This window comes from Leuresthes tenuis, unplaced genomic scaffold (genome assembly GCF_036924035.1).
Source record: "Leuresthes tenuis unplaced genomic scaffold, fLeuTen1.0.hap1 SCAF_22, whole genome shotgun sequence".
In the NCBI taxonomy this organism is placed as follows: Eukaryota; Metazoa; Chordata; class Actinopteri; order Atheriniformes; family Atherinopsidae; genus Leuresthes; species Leuresthes tenuis.
The window spans coordinates 3,068,477-3,084,183 of NW_027325376.1; the positions used below are offsets into that span (position 1 = coordinate 3,068,477).

General features: G+C 38.6%; 2 protein-coding genes and 1 long non-coding RNA gene across 3 annotated transcripts in view; 1 reads left to right on the plus strand and 2 right to left on the minus strand.

Moving 5' to 3' along the window:
• The window catches only part of LOC140281516 (tripartite motif-containing protein 16-like), a 285,220-nt gene that overhangs the window by 112,710 nt on the left and 156,803 nt on the right, over window positions 1-15,707 (minus strand). The gene's annotated exons all lie outside the window — the stretch shown is intronic.
• LOC140281545 (uncharacterized) lies at window positions 1,204-2,207 on the plus strand. Its single transcript, XR_011909773.1, has 4 exons — window positions 1,204-1,442; window positions 1,569-1,682; window positions 1,835-1,903; window positions 2,154-2,207. It is a non-coding gene; the product is annotated as an uncharacterized lncRNA (long non-coding RNA).
• Window positions 5,859-15,085, minus strand: LOC140282341 (Fc receptor-like protein 5). Its single transcript, XM_072376919.1, has 12 exons — window positions 14,986-15,085; window positions 13,447-13,713; window positions 12,683-12,877; window positions 11,983-12,261; window positions 11,510-11,764; window positions 9,483-9,785; window positions 8,798-9,070; window positions 7,763-8,008; window positions 7,493-7,503; window positions 6,975-7,025; window positions 6,766-6,874; window positions 5,859-5,929 (listed from the first exon to the last, which is right to left on the minus strand). Exons 1-12 carry the CDS (start codon window positions 15,083-15,085, stop codon window positions 5,859-5,861), a joined length of 2,160 nt encoding a protein of 719 aa, XP_072233020.1.

Here is a 15,707-nt window from a genome sequence, read left to right on the forward strand (position 1 = left end):
TGCTGCACTGGGGAACTAACTAACAGAGCTTTCAACCTTACAAAAGCCGTCTGACGGCACTCAGACCAAACAAATGGTACTTTGAGGCGAAGCAGGTTAGTTAAATGAGCAGCAATAACAGCAAAGTTCTGACAGAAACTCCGATAATACGCTGCCATTCCCAGAAAGCGCTGAAGCTCTCGAGAAGATGCGGGCACACAAAATAGAACAATGGCCTCTACTTTAGCCTCAACTGGACACATCTTCCCACACTCAACAGTCTTATTAAGTGACAGTAGCACACCCAAACCGACATTTAGCAAGGTTTAGAGTCAGGCTGGCTGCTACCAAACGCTGGAACACTTCCTTTAGTTGGGTTAAATGTGGAGAACAAGTAGAGCTATTGATGACTATATCACCCAAATAAGCCTCACACCCAGAAAAACCTCTCAGTACTTGGTTGATGAGACGCTGAAAGGTGGCTGGAACATGTCACATACCAAAAGCCATGAGTCTATACTGACAGAAGAAGGCAGATACTTCACAGGCTCTTTTAGTAAAGGCCACCTGCCAATAACCCTTCAGCAAGTCTGGCTTTGTGACAAAGCGAGCCGATCCCACTCTATCGATGCAGTCATCTGAGTGGAGTGACGAGGATTTTAGAAACAGGACTCCTGTCATACTGCTCTGAGTCATACTGGGGGACAATGGATGGATCCTCATGTAACATAAAGCATCTCTGGACTGATAACGCTGTGTTCTGGTGTGAGTCTGGATCAGGAGAGTTCAGCAACGCAGTCAACATAACTGGGCAGAGTATGTTATGATAAATGTTCTTTTTCTTTCACCTTTTCTTGTATTTAAGCATCACATATCATTTACTATACCTGTACATGTCATATACATACAACAGGAACTGTTTTCCACAGTAAACATTTCCAAAGAGAACACAGTCACAAACTGTATATTTATAATTATTTTTGGTGAACTTTGGTTTGCTGTTGTCTTATTTTACAGGAGAGCTTGAAATGTTAATGTCAGCTTTCACGGTTCAGAACAACTACTGTGTGATTTATGACGCTGCAGACAGAGTTATATCTTTGTTAAAAGGTGGTAACACAAGTTTCAGCCAGTTTAACTGTGTGAGTCAGCTTTGTCTAAATGTCTGCAGCAGCTGATCTCTGACAGAAACTTAATGTTCTCTGACTGTTTTACAGGTAATGATGGTGTTATCCTGGTGAGCCCCGTCCATCCTGTAGCTGAGGGAGATTCTGTCAGTCTGAGCTGCAGACGCAGAGAACAAAATACACTTTCCAATGTGTTTTTCTATCACAATGGCACACTTCTTCAAAGTGACAGCAGAGGGGAGCTGAAGATCTCTGCAGTGTCACAGTCGGATGAAGGTTTCTACAAGTGTGAACATTCAGGGGAGGTTTCACCACAGAGCTGGATCTCAGTTAAAGGTGAGAGTTATTATTTTAATGATTTGTTTTCTATCATCTGACATCTTCAACATGTTTAAACATGATTTCAGTTGATGTCAGATGGTTAAGTGCATCAGTGCTGATTTATTAAATTACTCACAGCAGCTGCATCCAGACCTGAAGGCTCTTCATTTCCTGTGCTGATGGTCGTTGGACCAATTATTGGACTCATATTCATTATTCTCCTGCTCCTGCTGTGTCTCTACAGACGATCCAAAGGTGAGACCTTTTTCTTCTGATATTAGATGTTTCATTCTTTCATTATTGAAGGACATCGATGCCTCATGAGGACATAAATTAGAACAGCAGGACAACAACATACAACACAAAACCATGTAACAGCAAATGTCTTTTTATTCTTTGTGAAAAAGGTTCTGCTACAGAGCAGACAGCCAACCAGGATGAAACTCAGCAGCAGGTTTACTCCTCTCTCCTCCATGGTCAGTCTTTCAGCTTCTTCTGAAACTCAGTTTCTAACCACATGATGACAGAATATTTTCATCCATAACATCCAGTTCTCCAGGATGACTTATTCTCTCTGCTGCAGCTTTAACACTGTTGAGTTAAACCAAAGCAGGACATTAACACGTGATAAAGAAAGAAATCCTCTGAAGAAATCTTTAAGTTTAAATCAGTTTCACAGACATGAGGTGAATCATTTAACTGTGTTTGACTTTTTCTGACCTGCAGGAGATCTTTGTGTCTATGAAACAGTCAGAGGATGTGAAACCTCTGCAGATGGTACAGTTTAAACTTTGACTATAACACTGAGCTGCTGGAAGCTTCACTTATAAAATAATTGTGATCAAAATTAAAGTGAATAATGACCTTATTGTTTCAGGTCAGGAGGAAGGTGTTTACGCTAATGTTTCATCTATGATTCAGCTCAAAGATCAGAACGAGAGGAGTGAGTACACAATATATGAAAAGTGATCATTCTCATCAATAATCTGCAGAGATAAAACAGAGGGTGTGTGCTTTTCCATATTTCCATATGTTCATGTTAACAGGAGAACATGATGATCAGGAGGACGGCTCTGACTACTATAACATGAATCCAGATTCAACCACAGGTATCAAACCTCATTGAGAACTATTTATCTAATCTCCTGTTTTTTCTCTGTATTTATTTATTAGACACAACAGCTCAATGTGTTTAATTTGTTTAAATCTTATTAGATGATAAATGTAATGTATATCTGTTTCAATTAGAGAATTCACAAGATTAACTGGGTTATGATTTATTTGAGCTAAAAATCTGCATTTGTCCACTTCCTGCTTTATTTGAAGTCCTAATTTATTTCATTGTAAAACATTTCAAAATGTCACTGAAGAAAATTCAACATCAAAATAATTTGATCCCATAAATGTTTGCTGATGAATCAGAATGTCAGATAGACCCTGACATATAACTGATAATTGTGTCTGTTTTCCAGCTGTTTGTTGTGATTTTGTTTCAGGTCCATAAGAGGAAATCATCGACCAAAGAAGAGAAGCACAGATGATAAACTGCACTCATGCTTCGGCAGCAGAGCTCCATAAATTCAGCAGCCACTTCATCAGGTGCATCTGTTAAATCTGATCACATCTGCAGAGACGTGTTCATTTTACTCTTTATTTAAGTTAAGTTTGATTAGAAAGAATAGTGATGAGAGAACGTTATATCTTTGTGTTAATGAATGTGTGTCTTTTGTGATTATTTTGCTACTTCTGTCAGACTGTGCCGCTGTGATTGGATCACATTTTTCAGACCTGGCAGCTGGAGTCTTTGGATAGTTTATTGGTTTAATTGTCCTATTTTTTAATGGCTGCACCTGTAAATCTTGTTCTTTAATCATCCCTCTTGATATAAACTTTTTTTCACTTCTTTTGGAAGAAAATAAAGCTTTTAATTCTTTAAACTGTGGTCAGTCTCTATTTTATATTGCAGGACACAAGCTGGGTTGTAACAGTGACATATTAGACATCCTGAAATCCATCCTGAGCTGCCAGAGTGTCTGAATGCATGTGGCTGGGTCTCATTTCAAAACTCATCCAGATATATGTTGGATCTGTTGTTTAACGTGCCACGATGCTGATTTAAGACACTCAGGTAGTCAGAGCAATACACAACTGTGCATTCAGCTCATTTATCTCTGCTGTGTCTTTAATTAAACTGTATAACCGCACAACAGGAGGAGTTATATCCTGAAGTTTCATCAAAAAGTCTTGTTTGGTTTTGCTGCTTCTGACCTTTTGGTTTCATTACTTAAAGTGGTGACTGTGACACAATCTTATTCAATTCATAATTTAAGAAATAAACTTTTCTATCACCACAAACTTGGTGATAGAAAGCTGATAAAGTTTAGTGTTTTTTCTGTATTTTATTACTTTTACTGTTATTTTATTGTTTTTTACTTATTCTTTTCTTTATTTGTTATCTGCTGTAAAGCACTTTGGTACCGAAATGGATTGTTGTAAAGGGCTGTGTAAATAAATTACATTTACATTTATATTTGCATGTGTGTCCCTGGAGCCGGGGCCTTTCTCTACAGGTGGTTGAAGTAAAAATAAAAGTGATGATCACAGCAGCTACAGTCTGTGGCAACTTACTCAGCTTCACTTGTACTGTGAGCACAGTTTGTGAGGTTAAAGCTTTACTTATTTTCTATTTCACTGAGATACCAGATCTTCGTTTGATCTTCTCATGAAGGTTTACATGATTTAAAACTGGAACTCCCAAAATCCAACATATGCTGAGCAATAATATCCTGAACAGGCTGGAAAAAATTCACCAGCACCTCCTCAAATTTCTGGTGGTGTCAAGGATCATGAAGGAGCAAGATGTTGAGGAGGGACATGTTGTTGTTGTTTTTCAGGTTCAGCACCATGGACAGAGGCAGTCAGAGCTTTGAATAATGTTAGAAATTAAGTAATGAAGTTGTTCTCAAATCAGCTGTTCAGGATCTGTGACCACAGACAATTTAGAAGTTTTAAGATTGTTTTGCCTTTAATTTAGTTGTTTTATCATTTTCAGCTTGCAATTAAAAACAAGAAACACTATAAAAACACTGAGAACACACATGTCATGTTTTCACTGGTATGATCTTTCAAAAGATATAATTCTGTTATTTATATCAAGAACAATAGTAACATTTGATGGAGTTAGTGAGCACATTATCGTGTCTCCAGGGTCTCTTAGTGGGAGTTTCAGATGGATGTCTGCAACAGTTCAGGAGTGAGAGGAGTAAACAGGAAGAGATAACACAGTGTGGTATGAGCACAGATGAGGTGAAGATCCTGAAGCTTATCACACCAGTAAGAGTCTCCTCACTGGCAGGTATAACTAAAAGTAATGAATCAACAGGTTTGAAAAACATGGAAAGTAATTGATTTGATTTCTTCTTTAATGCAAAGAGGCAAAAGGCATGTTGATGTAATGATGAGCTCAAGTTCAGTCAATGTGTGTTTTTCATGTTCAGCACCATGGACAGAGACAGTCAGAGCTTTGAATAATGTTAGAAATTAAGCTATTATTAAAATCCTCTGATCAGCTTTTCAGGATCTGTGACTGCAGACAATTTAGAAGTGTTAAGATTGATTTGCCTTTAATTTAGTTGTTTTATTATTTTTCAGCTTCATTAAAAATAAGAAACACTATAAAAACACTGATAACATATGTGATTCGGATGTCTTTTTTGAAGCTTCAGTTGTCTTTTCTGACATTTTTAGATCATTCCACAACTTTGAAAGCTCAAACCTTTTTCTGTTCAATTAACGTCAATTAAAAAAGAAGAAAATGGGCTGATGTGGTGGTTAGCATCGTTGTTAGCATCGTTGTTAGCATAGTGGTTGTCCCTGGAAGTGAATGTGAGTGTGGATGGTTTTATGTCTCGTTTGTCTAGAAAATGGATGGATGGAAAATTGGCAGGTTTTATGGTCAAAAAATGTATTTTATTTTGAATAAGAGCTGATTGCAAAGAGTTTAGATAAAGAATGAGCACATTTAAAACAACTGATCAGCTGAGCTGTCATGTGAATAGTTTTGCTGAAATATCAAAAGAAAACATTAAACTTTATCAGCTTTCTATCACCAAGTTTGTGGTGATAGAAAAGTTCATTTCTTAAATTATGAATTTAATAAAATTGTGTCACAGTCACCACTTTAAGTAATGAAACCAAAAGGTCAGAAGCAGCAAAACCAAACAAGATCTTTTGGTGAAACTTCAGGATATAACTCCTTCTGTTGTGCGGTTATACAGTTTAATTAAAGACACAGCAGAGATAAATAAGCTGAATGCACAGTTGTGGACTGCTCTGACTACCTGAGTGTCTTAAATCAGCATCGTGGCACCTTAAACAACAGATCCAACATATATCTGGATGAGTTTTGAAATGAGACCCAACCACATGCATTCAGACACTCTGGCAGCTCAGGATGGATTTCAGGATGTCTAATATGTCACTGTTACAACCCAGCTTGTGTCCTGCAACATAAAATAGAGACTGACCACAGGTTAAAGAATTAAAAGCTTTATTTTCTTCCAAAAGAAGTGAAAAAAGGTTTATATCAAGAGGGATGATTAAAGAACAAGATTTACAGGTGCAGCCATTAAAAAATAGGACAATTAAACCAACAAACTATCCAAAGACTCCAGCTGCCAGGTCTGAAAAATGTGATCCAATCACAGTGGCCCAGTCTGACAGAAGTAGCAAAATAATCACAAAAGATACACATTCATTAACACAAAGATATAACGTTCTCTCATCACTATTCTTTCTAATCAAACTTAACTTAAACATAAGAGTTAAATGAACACGTCTCTGCAGATGTGATCAGATTTAACAGATGCACCTGATGAAGTGGCTGCTGAATTTATGGAGCTCTGCTGCCGAAGCATGAGTGCAGTTTATCATCTGTGCTTCTCTTCTTTGGTCGATGATTTCCTCTTATGGACCTGAAACAAAATCACAACAAACAGCTGGAAAACAGACACAATTATCAGTTATATGTCAGGGTCGATCTGACATTCTGATTCATCAGCAAACATTTATGGGATCAAATTATCTTGATGTTGAATTTTCTTCAGTGATATTTTGACTTCAAATAAAGCAGGAAGTGGACAATATAGCTCATGTAAATCATAACCCAGTGCACATAAAACCTGTTAATCTTGTGAATTCTCTAAATGAAACCGATATACATTACATTTATCATCTAATAAGATTTAAACAAACGAAACGCATTGAGCTGTTGTGTCTAATAAATAAATACAGAGAAAAAACAGAGATTAGATAAATAGTTCTCAATGAGGTTTGATACCTGTGGTTGGATCTGGATTCATGTTATAGTAGTCAGAGCCGTCCTCTTCTATCCTCCTGATCATCATGTTCTCCTGTTGAAACATTAGCGTAATCACCTTCCTCCTGACCTGAAACAATAAGGTCATTATTGACTTTAATTTTGATCACAATTATTTTATAAGTGAAGCTTCCAGCAGCTCAGTGTTATGGTCAAAGTTTAAACTGTACCATCTGCAGAGGTTTCACGTCCTCTGACTGTTTCATAGACACAAAGATCTCCTGCAGGTCAGAAAAAGTCAAACACAGTTAAATGATTCACCTCATGTCTGTGAAACTGATTTAAACTTAAAGATTTCTTCAGAGGATTTCTTTCTTTATCACGTGTTAATGTCCTGCTTTGGTTTAACTCAACAGTGTTAAAGCTGCAGCAGAGAGAATAAGTCATCCTGGAGAACTGGATGTTATGGATGAAAATATTCTGTCATCATGTGGTTAGAAACTGAGTTTCAGAAGAAGCTGAAAGACTGACCATGGAGGAGAGAGGAGTAAACCTGCTGCTGAGTTTCATCCTGGTTGGCTGTCTGCTCTGTAGCAGAACCTTTTTCAGAATAAAAAGACATTTGCTGTTACATGGTTTTGTGTTGTACATTGTTGTCCTGCTGTTCTAATTTATGTCCTCATGAGGCATCGATGTCCTTCAGTAATGAAAGAATGAAACATCTGATATCAGAAGAAAAAGGTCTCACCTTTGGATCGTCTGTAGAGACACAGCAGGAGCAGGAGAACAATGAATATGATTCCAATAATTGATCTAATGACCATCTGCACAGGAAATGAAGAGCCTTCAGGTCTGGATGCAGCTGCTGTGAGTAATTTAATAAATCAGCACTGATGCACTTAACCATCTGACATCAACTGAAATCATGTTTAAACATGAACAGGTTAGTAGAACAACACATTTATACTGTGAAGGTGTCAGATGATAGAAAACAAATCATTAAAATAATAACTCTCACCTTTAACTGAGATCCAGCTCTGTGGTGCAACCTCCCCTGAATGTTCACACTTGTAGAAACCTTCATCCGACTGTGACACTGCAGAGATCTTCAGCTCCCCTCTGCTGTCACTTTGAAGAAGTGTGTCATTGTGATAGAAAAACACATTGGAAAGTGTATTTTGTTCTCTGCGTCTGCAGCTCAGACCGACAGAATCTCCCTCAGCTACAGGATGGACGGGGCTCACCAGGATAACACCATCATTACCTGTAAAACAGTCAGAGAACATTAAGTTTCTGTCAGAGATCAGCTGCTGCAGACATTTAGACAAAGCTGACTCACACAGTTAAACTGGCTGAAACTTGATCTTGTGTATTTACAAATTGTATGTGTGTTACCACCTTTTAACAAAGATATAACTCTGTCTACAGCGTCATAAATCACACAGTAGTTGTTCTGAACCGTGAAAGCTGACATTAACATTTCAAGCTCTCCTGTAAAATAAGACAACAGCAAACCAAAGTTCACCAAAATAATTATAAATATACAGTTTGTGACTGTGTTCTCTTTGAAAATGTTTACTGTGGAAGTTGTTGATGATGAACTAATTTTACTTTGTTTCAGATCTTTTTTTGTTTTTGTGACATTATTTAATCATAATTTAATCTCACTGCATCTCTTTATATGAAGATCTTTAGGAAGAGCTCTTTGATAACTTAAAACGAGGCATTTGGAAGGAAGCAGATATATTTGATGTTAAATTGTTTTCTGAAGAGATAAACTGAGTAAAATACAAGCTGCAGTCAAACATTTTATACTGATTCATTGTGCTGTTGATTCCTTAAGATAAGAACGGATTTAAGCTAAATTAATAGAGACAGAATTCATTATTTTTCCAGTGAACCTTAAGATCAAACTATGCAGCAGGATCAAGAGACAAATACTCACCAAGACAGTTCCTGTTGTATGTATATGACATGTACAGGTATAGTAAATGATATGTGATGCTTAAATACAAGAAAAGGTGAAAGAAAAAGAACATTTATCATAACATACTCTGCCCAGTTATGTTGACTGCGTTGCTGAACTCTCCTGATCCAGACTCACACCAGTACACAGCGTTATCAGTCCAGTAAGGTTTTATGTTACATGAGGATCCATTTATTGTCCCCCAGTTTGACTCAGAGCAGTATGACAGGAGTCCTGTTTCTGTAATCATCATCACTCTCCACTCAGCAGAATTTCCTTCACAGTTCAGTGACACAGGATCATCTCTGAAGTGTTGAACTCTGTCAGGACTCACTGTGAGAGACGCTGCTGGATGAAGATCTGAAAAACATGTGATGAGATTTCACCAAAGCACAGAGAAATAGAACAAATGCTTCATTACAGATATTAATTTGGTTTATTTTGTTCTTTAGTTCTGAAGATCAGCGCACACATTTCAACACGTTGATCAAACTGTGATTTCCACCTTAAAAACCTTCAGTGTGTTTTAAATGATAAACTAAGTCAATCTAATCAGCCATCTTTCAAACATACAAGTGAACCTTTGAGTTTCCAGTATTTCACTGCTTCACCTGATCAGTGTTTTCTTCTTATTAATGTGTGCTGTTCTTCCATTGGTGGAAAATGAATGTAGCTATCATCAACATGAGTATTGGTTTTAAACATCGTGAAGGTCTCTGATAAAAGAATAGTTGAATTAAAGTGAAAGCATCACTTTCAGAAACAAACTGACCTGCAGACCAGACAAACTCTGTGTTACTGTAATAAGTGTAATACTCTGGGTCTCCTCTCCCAGCTCTACACACATATCCTGCTGTGTGTGTCTGTCCATGAATGATGTAGGAATCATGTTCAATTCCAGTGTTGCTATCAGGCTGCAGCTCATAGCTGTAAGACTTTTTGGACCAATCAGGAACAGCTTTATACCAGTAGAACCTCCATCCTGCAGACGGATGTTCAACCTGACAGCTCAGAGTCACTGAGGCTCCAGGACTCAGCCATGATGGAGACACAGTGAGGACAGGCCGGGGTTCAGCTGCTGGAGAGAGAAAGAACAGATAGAAAAGAAGTCTGTAACCCTGGATTAAAACGCTTTAAATTCATCATTTACATCCAGGACTGATGAGAAACTCAGTGAAATTCTATGAACATTTCACTCAGCTTACAGTATCTCTTTTAAACAGATTTCAAGGTTAACAATGTAACAAAGCCTAACTACAACCCTCTTCCCCGACTGGATGACTGCATCGATAGAGTGGGATCAGCATGCTTTGTCACAAAGCCAGACTTGCTGAAGGGTTATTGGCAGGTGGCCTTTACTAAAAGAGCCTGTGAAGTATCTGCCTTCTTCTGTCAGTATAGACTCATGGCTTTTGGTATGTGACATGTTCCAGCCACCTTTCAGCGTCTCATCAACCAAGTACTGAGAGGTTTTTCTGGGTGTGAGGCTTATTTGGGTGATATAGTCATCAATAGCTCTACTTGTTCTCCACATTTAACCCAACTAAAGGAAGTGTTCCAGCGTTTGGTGGCAGCCAGCCTGACTCTAAACCTTGCTAAATGTCACTTTGGGTGTGCTACTGTCACTTAATAAGACTGTTGAGTGTGGGAAGATGTGTCCAGTTGAGGCTAAAGTAGAGGCCATTGTTCTATTTTGTGTGCCCGCATCTTCTCGAGAGCTTCAGCGCTTTCTGGGAATGGCAGCGTATTATCAGAGTTTCTGTCAGAACTTTGCTGTTATTGCTGCTCATTTAACTAACCTGCTTCGCCTCAAAGTACCATTTGTTTGGTCTGAGTGCCGTCAGACGGCTTTTGTAAGGTTGAAAGCTCTGTTAGTTAGTTCCCCAGTGCAGCACTAAATTTCAAAGAGCCATTTTGGCTTGCTGTGGATGCCAGTGATGCTGGTGCTGGAGCAATCCTCCAAGGCTTAGAGCTCCCTGGTACTTTTCAACAAGGTTGGATGTACTTGAGGGCTAATAATTTTTGTGTTGGAAAAGTGAAGTTAAACCCATAAAACTTCTGCGTAACAAAAACATTGAACTAATGAAGACGCCACTAAATTTCAAAGAGCCATTTTGGCTTGCTGTGGATGCCAGTGATGCTGGTGCTGGTTGGATGTACACCAAAGGAACTATTCCACCATCGAGAAAGAGGCTCCAACTCTTATTCTGGCCTCGGAACACTTTCGGGTGTACATCTCTATAAGTCAGCCTGTAGTTGTGTCTTTTTCCACAACCCTCTTGTCTAACTTGAGCAGGATGAAAAATTCCAACCCGAGACTCATGAGATGGAGCTGGTTTCTGCAGGGCTTTAACCTGGATGTACCATATACTTGAGGCCTAATAATTTTTGTGTTGGAATGCCAGTGAAGTTGTTCACAACTTTCTTATGGGTGGGGGTGTTATGCCCTGCACTGTGCCTCTGAGTTTTCCGTAGGGCTTCAACATCACGTGGAAGAGGACAAAAGGCCGGCCGAGCCACTCATGCTCCAACATGGTGACCTGAGCACTGCTTCTCCAGATGTTTTTTAACTTGTTTAGATAAATCCCCTTTTAAGTTGGACAAGTTGTGAAGAAATGACAATATTCAGTTATTAACATCAAAACATCTTTCAGAGTGTGTGATACAATATCTCTATTGAACAGATTGTCACGCAGAAGTTTTAAGGGTTTAACATAAAGACATTCACAAAGACATTGAACTAATGAAGACGCCATTTAAATGCAAAGTTTTGAAATGGATGAAACATTTTTAACTTACATGATACAGTTACAGTGATGACATCACTCCACTGTGTGAAATGAAACTGGTCCTTTCTGCCCCGGCAGCTGTATTCTCCACTGTCAGTAACTCTGTGTTCACTGGATGTTGGAGGTATATTTAACCTGTTTCGTCTCCATTCATACTCCCACTGAGTTCCTCCACCTCCCTGGATCTCACATCTGGCAGTGACTGTCTCACCTCTGTATATCTTTGGCCAGCTGGGCTGCAGGATCACTGTGGCCTTAATGGAAACTGTTCACATAAAATATACAGTTAGAAGACCAACACACACAGAAAACCAACAGAAATATGCTATGATTCTGTTTTCTTTTATTTGACACATTCATCTATGTGTTTATTTAATAAATCTTTATAAATATTTAAATAACTGTAGTTTATTTGCTTTTTACAGCAACATTTCTCAGTATTTACTGACTTACTGATAAATAAGAACAAATGAATAAACTCACGAGTTTTCTCAATGGTGACTTTCCTGCTTTCTTCTGTGTAGAAACCTGGTTCTCCTCCTCTTCCTCCTCCTCTTCCTCCTCTGCAGTGGTACAGACCTCCCTGTGAGACTTTGACTTTATTGTTTCCTCCGGGCTGAGCTGCAGAATAGGCTGACCCATCTCTGAACCAGTCAAACCTCCATCCATCAGAGCCGTCCACAGAGCAGCTCAGTGCTACACTGCCCCCTGCTGGTATGGTTGTTCTCGGTGCTCTCAGTGTGGCTCTGGGTTTACTTGTTGCTGTTTAAAAATGAATTAATCAGAATGTGACTTGATTCAGTTTGTTTAAATATTACTAACAGACTGTATCACGAGGACACTGAAATAGTTCTTGTTAACAATAAACTAATCATAAAAGTAAATGCAGTTGCACACAAATAAAACCTTCAGTTATTTTTGCCTCTTCCACTTATTTCCCTCAAATGTTTCCCTTCACTGCGTGCTGTCTCCTCTTTCTGTTCTCAAACTAAAATAAATCAGTTCATCACTGAGCTTCCTGCCTGCAGCTGGATCAGTGTTGGATGGAGAAATGTTTCTAAATAAGTAAAACACATCAAAACATGATATTTCATAACGAATTGAGGACAGTTTAACTCACATGAAACATTCAGAGTGAAGCCTTCGCTCCATCCTGTGAAGAGAAAGCCACTTCTACCCCTACATCTGTATTCTCTGCTGTTGGACTCTGTGATGATCCTGTATTCTCTGGATGTTGGAGCATTTGTGTTGGTTGGTATCCATTCATATTCCCACCCTCTGCCATCACCTCCCTGGATCTCACATCTGGCAGTGACTGTCTCACCGCTGAATATCTGAGCCCAGCTGGGCTGCAGGATCACTGTGGCCTTAATGGAAACTATTGACACCAAAAACACAGTTAGGACACAAACAAAAGAGCTGAGAAATAAAACAGAAACACAGGACTGTTTCCAGCTTCAGTTGTTCTGCTTTATGGCAAATTATTAAAGCAGCTGTAATATTTATACAATGAGAGAACTCATCAGGTGTTTAGAGCTTGAAGTGTGTGACTCCAGCACTTTAAAGGACATTTTAACATAACCGCAGGCTGATTTTCTAATAAAACATCTGCAAAGTTTCTGGAGCTTCAGTTTACACACCTCAAAGTCACAATGAAACAAGAACAGATGCAACAATCTGGAGTTAAAATGAAAGCTGTTTTCCCTTCCAACAGAGTTTGTCATCAGCAGTTTCACAGCTGAATGATCTTTAATCTTTTATCCACTGGTTGTGTCTGTAACCTTGTTGTTCTTACACACCAAACTAAAACTTGTTCTTCTTCATGTAGATGAGGTCAAATCCTGGGATTAAATTATTAATTTCATAGTTTTTAATGTGTTCAAAATGGATTTTCTCCTCTTCTCAAATTCCATGATGTTTTATTCCAAATTAAATTTATAAACTCACCAGTTTGATAAATGATGACGGCGTCACTCATAGATGTGACTGAGTTAGTCCCACTTATAACCCCTCTGCAGCTGTATTTGCCTCCCTCTGAGACACTGAAAACTCCATCAATGTAATTATATTTTATGAACTGATCTCCAGATGAGGTACGTCTCCAGAGCTCATATTGTAAGCCTGCAGGATCCTTCACAGAACAGGTCAGCGTCACACTGCCCCCTGCTGGTATGATGTAACTGTCTGCTGTCAGAGTGGGTTTGACTTTAAGTTCTGTAAGTTAGAAAAAACGATGTGAATCGTCTCTTAAACCTTTCACAGACGTCAGCTCAGAACTAAACTGAACACCAGTGAAGACTTTGGACCACATGTCAGAAAGCTCTCTGATCTAATCAATAACATCAAAACACCAAATGAGGGAACAGTTTTTGGATGAATTTTGTTCATCCTTTCAGAAAGCTCCGTTTAAACTGTTTATGAGGCATTTTTTGTTTAATTTCTTCATTTTTATTAGATTTTTCTTTTTTTATCTGGTGAGAGTCCCGATAACAGAATGAAAAATGTCACAAATCCATCTGGACAAAGATAAACGAGAGGATAATTAGCAGATAAATACGGTACTGAATATAAATATGAGACCAAAGCAGAGAGGGAAGTTTATCTGACCTTCAGCATATCCATCGATGGGTGTTCTGAGCACTACAATAAAGATTAAAACTGGGTTAGATTTGTTAACCTGACAGATAATCTAAAGTTAATCAGATGAAAAACACTCTGGGTCAACAACAGAAGAACAAAAAGGAATTAAGTACAGAAAATATTAAAGAAATGATGTTTACCATGATAACTAAATCATAAATGAAACAATCCACATGTAACTTGCATTCTGCTCCTCTAAACTAAAGCAACAGTTTTTCATAGAATCATGTCTGCTCTCCTCAGTCTCTCACAGAAACACAATGAACCAAAGACTCACTGTAATTCTCTCTATTCAGAAACATGTCCTTTAATCTGCCGACAGAAAGGCAGTGATGTACTTACAGAAAAAGCCCAGCACACCGAGCAAAGTGTGCCCCATCCTCACATCCAACCCTGCTGCACAGCCGATCAGAAAGTCGTCTGCTTCACTCGAACAAAACGTATGAAGAAGTTACAACTAATACGTGTGCGAGAACTAAAGCTTTCAAACTTCTGCCCACTATAGCCCTCCTTTGCTTCCTTCCTTTTTACACTTAGCTCAGATAGTTTGGGTAGCAGTTGACAGCAGGCGTTTGATGAGTAATTTCCTGTCCAATACAGAAATAAATGAACTTCTTTAATGTGCAAAGGTCTGATCCTGGTTTATAAAAATATAAAGATTTAACAAGCATAGCAGTAAATGTGGATAAGGAAAGTTTTGTGTGGAAACATGTTCATTTTTGCAGTTCTGCCATTGAGGTTTGCATAAAACATTTTGTCCTTTCTGCTGTTTTTCCTGTTGCATGCTCTTCTGTTGGTGCATGCTCTACCTTAAATATGACATCATTGATACAGTTACTTCCTCACCACCCCCATGCATCTGGCTCTCACACTGCTCTGCTGACCTCTTCTCTCTGTCCCAGACACCTTCACTGTATTCAACCAGCTCTGAGGCCTTTTCATCCATGTCTGCTAAGTTTTGGACTTGTGTTCTTACCAATGTTTTACTTTTAGACGGAAAACTAACAGAAATTAACAAAGGTGCAGGTTTACCAAAATAAAACAGGAAGTAACTAAAACACAAAAATCCAAGAACCATGACAGACAGATATGACCTATAATTATGTTCAAATACATATCCAGCTCTGATAGTCATGAGAGAAACTGTATGTAAAGAATAAAAAACGGAAAACATGCAAAACAACAACAGCAACAAAGAGCTCCAGGCCTCGACACATGTTCCAAACTCCCCACATCCTCGTTCAACTGAGCATCTGCAGGAAGTCCAGAAATAATCCAGAGTCTCCGTTCGATGTGCTGCCAGTGTCTCAGTTTATGTCCTGATGGGTCAGAGCTGCTTTGGTGGAATGAGCGTAAACTGAAGAATATTAGGATGGCTTTGGTGTTGTAGCTGATAGGTCTGTATAGATGCTTAAGATGCATATCAAAGCTAACGGTTAGAGAGATCCTGCATCTCCTAAAACACTGATACATATAAAACTAGAATTACTTGGTTGTTACACACAGTATTTGGCTTCTAAGGCCCAAGAACAAACTGTCAGGCCAGCTCTCCACTTCCTGTTCACACA